The sequence below is a fragment of the Sinocyclocheilus rhinocerous genome, unplaced genomic scaffold (genome assembly GCF_001515625.1).
Source record: "Sinocyclocheilus rhinocerous isolate Xijiao unplaced genomic scaffold, SAMN03320098_v1.1 scaffold174, whole genome shotgun sequence".
Classification (NCBI taxonomy): Eukaryota; Metazoa; Chordata; class Actinopteri; order Cypriniformes; family Cyprinidae; genus Sinocyclocheilus; species Sinocyclocheilus rhinocerous.
Window position 1 is genome coordinate 962,501 of NW_015646289.1, and position 6,843 is coordinate 969,343.

The 6,843-nt window shown below is 37.0% G+C and overlaps 1 protein-coding gene across 1 annotated transcript in view; it reads right to left on the reverse strand.

Moving 5' to 3' along the window:
* Window positions 1-228: 228 nt before the first annotated feature.
* Window positions 229-6,843, reverse strand: part of mtnr1ab (melatonin receptor 1A b) — a 22,886-nt gene continuing 16,271 nt past the window's right edge. The window contains exon 2 of the mRNA XM_016511129.1: window positions 229-1,659. Coding sequence (XP_016366615.1) covers window positions 791-1,659 — 869 coding nt within the window. The 3' untranslated portion in view covers window positions 229-790. The remainder of the gene's footprint in view (window positions 1,660-6,843) is intronic.

The window sequence follows — 6,843 nt, forward strand, 5'->3', positions numbered from 1 at the left end:
TTCCTACCCTAAATATACTAAAACTGATTTTTTGATTAGTAATATGCATTGCTAAGGACTTTGTTTGGACAGCTTCAATGGCAATTTTCTCAGTATTTAGATTTTTTTGCACCCTCAGATTTCAGTTATTCAAATAGTTGTATCTCGGCCAAATATTGTCATATCCTAACAAACCATACATCAATGGAAAGCTTATTTATTCAGCTTTCAGAAGCTGTTTAAATCTCAATTTCGAAAAATGGACCCATATGACTGGTTTTGTGGTCCAGGGTCACATATGGGACAAATACCGTTGTTGGCCTGCACTGGCTGTCTTACCAGGTTACCTAGAAATAATATACTTGAGTACAATATTATTTTGCAAATGCTTAATTTGGCATGCCCTGCAGACAGCCTCTAAAAACATCAGAAAATAACTAAACCTAAAAACAATATGATAACCATCATAAATTATATTATTGAGCACTTACCAGGATTAAGGGCTACTGTTCTGCTCAACTGGCAACTTGTTCTTCATGTACGACAGTGTGTGCATTGGTTTATAGCATTAATTGATGTCCTGAAAAAATGTATGGACCTACTGTATATAAAATCAAAAAAAGTCATTATGAACTTGTAAACACTGAGACCAAGCAAGATATTTGCAATGCACCTTCTTGTAAAAGCAACAGGTACAAGAAATACATACACTTGTATTCAGGTTATAAATATCTGTTATAAATAGTTGGTTCTGAAAGCAGCTGAAATGCTTATTTGGTTTTTTTTTCTCACAGTGTCCTTTCAGGTGTTTTCATACCGAATCTACTTTGACTTGGTTGTTGTTTGTCATTAAAGGAGATGGCTTGCTTTTGATCCGATCCGCAGCATCATTTGAACTCTCTGGGAAGAACATCCTCGCAGTACAGAGTGAGATGATAATTTTTTTGTACTCTCGTCTGAAGTTCTGATTCAGCAGTCCGTAGACTATTGCATTAAGGCAACTGTTGAAATAGGCCATAAAATAACTGGATACAAAAAACCACTCCGGGATGAGAGGCGCGACCCGCCCGGGGTCTATAGCGACCGCCAGGCCGATGAAATTGAGAGGGGCCCAGCAGACGGCAAAAAGAACGAACACCACAAACATGGTGACGAAGTTCCTTATGTCGTGCGACGTGAGTTTGGGCCGGAACTCGGGTTTGACGCGTCTCCTCACCTGGATCACCAAGATCCAGATCCGCAGGTAGCAGTACGTCACAATCATGATTGGAAGAATGAAGTGGAAGAAGACGACGGCGATGGTGTACGCCGAGCTTGCCAACTGCGCAAACGTACACGAGTAGACCCTGGGGTCGTACTGCAGGGAGCCAACGTAAAAGTTTGGCACTAGAGCGACCACGGTCAGTATCCAGATGAGAAGGACGTAGCAAAGCGAGTTCTTGTCGCTGTATAGCTTGTCATACTTGAGGCTGTGACAGATATAGCAGTAGCGATTCATTGCAATGCCAGTGATGTTAAATATAGATCCAATCACGCTCAATCCCATCAGGAATCCACTGAGCTGGCAGTGGACGAATCCCAAATTCCATCCATTATGGACAATGGAGACCAGCACGAGAGGATAAGGATAGACGGCTACTACCAGGTCAGCTACTGCCAGGCTCACCACAAATATGTTCCCTGCAAAACAATGACAGTGGAAGAACGATAAATGCAAATAAAGCATTACACGACACCGTAAAAATGGGAAAACCTTCAAGCAAAAAACAGCTTATTGCAATTTCCAGAATGCAATTTATTAGGTTATTGAATAACATTAGGCCAAATACAATACTGTAGCGACTCTTTTAATAGAGGAGAAATAAAGAGGTTTCATATGATTTACCATCTCACACTTTGCTGATGGCTTGTCAGGTTCCTTGAAGCCATCAGATTAGAATTGCATGAAGTTTTGTGTATGACGTTTTCCGAAGGCACGTTATTTCTCCTGTCCTTTTCAGGATGGATGCCAGTATGCTTTTGCAGCATGACCTTTATTGCATCTAATTAAATCATATCTTTCCTAAGTCTGTCAGCTGCTTTCACTATTAAAAGGATTTGGGTTGCATCTGTTATTGTCACATGATACTTTGCTCTCCAATGAAGACCTTTTAGAACTTTTGGGCCCCATGTTAGAAGAGACACTAAGAAACCAGGCTGTAGCAAGTCGCTGTTTTTAAATCTTTATGTTTTTATCCTTTATGTTATGTATTATGTATTTGTGCTTCATACGTATTTGAAAAAGATTTACACCACTTGGAATGAAAATGATTTATTGACTCAAATAACGTCAAATCTTGTCATCTTTACACATCTTAATTATTTTATGAAATCAAACATTTTTCAAAGTAGTTTTGGAGTTACTAATTTCAGCTAAACTGAACTAACCTTGGATTTCCCTAAAGCAATCATATAAATGCTTGCTTTAAGAAATATAAATACATTTCTTGTTAAATATGAATATAATGAATTTGGATATTTAAAAAAAAAAATCAGCAGTCTTAGGCTTTTTAGGGGTTTTTTTCCCAGCCATTTATATGAGACTTTTTTTATCCTAAAAGTTTATAGAGACTTTTGACTTTGTGTCCCATACACACACAAAAAAAATAAAATAAATAATAATAATAATAAATATATATATTTTAGAACTTGCCAAAAAAAAAAGATATGTTATCAAATAATCAGATAACTAAGGTCCCTTTAAAGGTAGGTTAGGTGATTTCAGAGAGGCTAGCAATAGCAAGCTAGCTTTGAAAGCATAAGATCCCACCCTCCCTGCAAATCTCTCTCCAATCGTAGCCCTCGGATCAAGGGATATGATTGGGCAAACATTTTATAGTCCTACGCCTTCCACAGATGATATAAATACATTTAGACCACTTAGTGATTGCTATGAGGATGTGAAGAGACTTTCAACCAGCACAACAAAAACGGTTTTTGAACCGATCACCTACCCTGCCTTTAACTCAACAAGCAGTCATCAGTTCTACAAGGACCATTTTAAATGGTCTGGAAGATTCTCTATACTCATTCTAATGATTTCTGTCCTCATTCTGTCCTCATTTCCTTTTGGCTCACTTAGAAAGAAAAGGTAAAATATTCATAATGCGAATAAGCCTAACTTTCTCAACATGCAGATCAGATGGGGATCATTGCACTCGTGTACTGGCATTTTTATCTCATATACAGAACATGCTGTGCAAATCTTGTAATCCTGAAGGATTGCAAAAAAATCCATTCATGATTTAGCAAATTTAGCTCAATGTTAAGAGGAATCATAGGAGCAGTAGATTGTTCCAGAACAGTGACTCAGTAAATTATTCCTGTGACATCTCAGCGGCTCCTCTATTTTCAACTGTTGTGTTCCTAAAGTTCCATTTGAACTTAGGACGACTAGCAGAGAGAGGGAAAATATGAACAGAGATCTGTAAAGCCCAGCAGGGGCCCTGTAGCATGGACCACAAATCTCACTGCAGAAGTCATCTGCGGCTATAGACTTCATGCGAGACATCATTTTGAGTGCACAGCTGCAACAAGCTTAAGTTTATATTCCCAAGAGTTCTTTATGCTGTTTATATGATTACAAATAGAAGGAGGTTTGTAAGTTTACAACTTAAGTTCTTAAAGTTTTTTTCAAACTCTGATTACAGTGTTCGCAAATAGAGTCTAACATACAACACTATTAGCTCTGAATTTTTGTCTATAAGCACAAATCAAACTACTAGAAGCAGTATAACAAAACTGTCAATGTGATGTCATTAAATATTCATCATAATTGCATGTCTAGTTCTAGCACACATATATTTTTGTTTGTTTGGACAGAGACTACAATGTCCAATATTGAAAATGATCACAATGAAATCATGCTCCTGTCTCTAAAAGGATAAAATGTCAAAAAATATCAACTTTGCACTTCGAATCTGAATGCAGCACTGATCAGTGTGTCCATTCTACAGTAGCATAAGAGCCAAAGACTCTGAGACTGTAGAGTAAAAACCCTTACAAGCATGTCACTTCTCCCTAGAGAGTTTGTTTGTGCCACTAATGGCATATATGCTGCAGGGCAAACCTTTGGTTATGATTTTTCCACACCACCACACATACAGTGAGAGAAATTCACGGCCAGATTCACAGGCTCCTTTGTGAGCCAGAGGAGCGCAAAGAGAATTTCTCACTCTGTTAAGTCTTCTACATCCAATTGTTTATGTGGCTGCTCTTTTCTTTCTTTCTGCTATGAGCTATATGATTACATCTTGCGAGAGCTATTATTTACATTTACTGTCATGCATTTGGCAGAAGCTTTCATCCAAAGCATTTTACATTTGAACAGTTCTAACTTCTAGCATTCCCTGGGAATCAAACCCATGCCCTTGATGTTACGATCACCACGCTAGAGTTTGATCTATAGCATGAAAGCAAAAATATCAACCATAGAATAATTTCTTGATTTGAAAGTTTTTAATCATGAACATGACTACCATATACTACCATTCTGAAGTTTAGAGTCAGTAAGATTATTTTTTTTTTTTTTAAGAATTTCATATTTTATTCAGCAAAGACACATTAAATTGATTAAAAGTGACTTATGTTTAGTTTGTGTTTCTAAAGACTCTTAGTTTGTATTATATTTGCATTGCTTCTTTTTTTTTACTTCCTGTTTTTGACCTTGGTTAGCGATTAATCTCACCTGTTTCTAATTTAGTTTCCTTTTTCTTTTGTATATGTAGCTCTTTGATCTAACTTTCCTTTGTCAGTTCTTTTCATACTGCATAGCCTAAGTTTGATGTTGATAGTAAACTGTAACACTGTTGTTTTAGTATTGGATTCCTGTGTTCCTAAGTTTTTGGTTTGCTTTAATATATTCAGTATGTGATTTAGGTCCACACATCAACTTCTCTTCATTCACACCCCTGCGCCATGACAGCAAAGACATTTATAATGTTACAAATGCTTCCTAACTCAAATAAATATCTTTTTTTTTTTTTTTACTTTCTATTCATACATGATGTTAATAACAATGTGTCTTGAGCAGCAAATCAACATATTAGAGCGATTTCTGAAGGATCATGTGACACTGAAGACTGGAGTAATGATGCTGAAAATTCAACTTTGCAATCACAGGAAAAATGTACACTAATATATTCAACTTGAAAACAGTTATATGAAATTGTAATAGTATTTCACTCCTCGTCGCCAATATGTTATATCTTATCTGTTATATAACTTGAATAATACGCTGAGACGAGTGCTGTGTCAACTCACTCCTAATTTACTGAGGAGAACTCTCAAGTCTTTTTCTTCATTGATAACATAACATACACACGGGAGTGATCTTGAGCTCCTCCTAGTGCGCTGAAACATTAAGCGCATACATCACAATTTTTACTGTTTTTTTGAACAAGCAATTGTACTCTTGTAGTGCATCTACAAAGCAAGTATTACTGTATCTTAGTCTTTCCACCAAGAAGCAAACAAGTTCATAATTTGATTTAGCATATCACATATGCTATATAACAGATGCAAAGCCATCAGAAAGCAGAGAAAGCAAACAAGAGTTAAACTGAATAAACCATTAGCCTGACTCTAATGAGTGATGTCCATCTGACTGGTGTCTGTGAGCGACCGCCTTTAGCTTTGCAGCACAAATTCGTCAGTATGGCAAAAGAAATTATATTTGAGTCGTGAGCTTTCAGTGTGAGTTGTATGTGATGAGATACAAAAGACTGGTACTGCAAAATAATGTCAAGACAGTAAGTCATTCAACTGAGCTAAAAAAAAAAACATGCTGCAAAGCGTGACCACTGTAGTCTGATTCACTGATGAGTGGCTCTTTAGCCAGTTTGTTCAATAAAACACTCAAAAAGGACAGTATTTTCTTCAGTATGAAACTGTCTAAGGTGTAAATGAGATTGTATCTCTTTTCACCACAGAAGATAAACATTTTACTGTTGTTTAAGTGCAAACAGACATTTCCTCTGTGCTGGACAGGCCTACAGGATGTTTTTATAGTAGTTGGAGATGGTAATGAAGACTAAATGGTTACAGACAACAGAAATATGGTAGAGCATGTTTGCTATCAACACAGTAGCTAGATGTCATTACGATGAAATGAATTTAAGCCCTGTTAGATGCTGCCGGTGGATGCTGTAACTATACCATCTGGATCTAAAAGGCATCTTTCTCCAATGACAGCCATTCAAAAGCAGCCACGCATTCAATATTTCATTATATTGTACTAGGTCTTTTGCCAGAGCCTGCTTTGTTTTTGTTGGGCTCTTAAAAGCGTGAAATGAATTGATATTGTTCCTGTCTGCTGCCTTTGACATCACAGCTAAGGATAGCCAGGAGTTTGTGTGGTGACATCAGTCAATCAGCATTGTAATGGCGTCATTTTCCTGCAGAGCTAGAGTCATTACTCATTAGTCACATGACATTTGCAGTTCAGGTGATTCAGAATCATGTAAATGCAAAATAAAACTTTTAACACTTCAGTGATGTCATAAGGTTCTGAGCACAATACTAGGGACTTTGAACATCTAAAATCTAGATGCCAAGGTTTGTTTATTCAGTGAGGAACTGCACGTTAAATATGATGTTTAAAGTAATTAAATTGTAATTAATCTATGCACTTGTGTGTTTAACAGGCCAAATGCAAAGACTACAGTATATACTAGAAAGGCCGGAGATCGGTATCGGCCGATAATCATATTTTATGATTCGATCGGTACTCACCAACTTGGCCGATCTCAGGAACCGATCGCAATTTGATGACGGTTATGACGTTTCGAGAAACTAATGAAAATTCGCTGAATGTCGTGTGTTTCG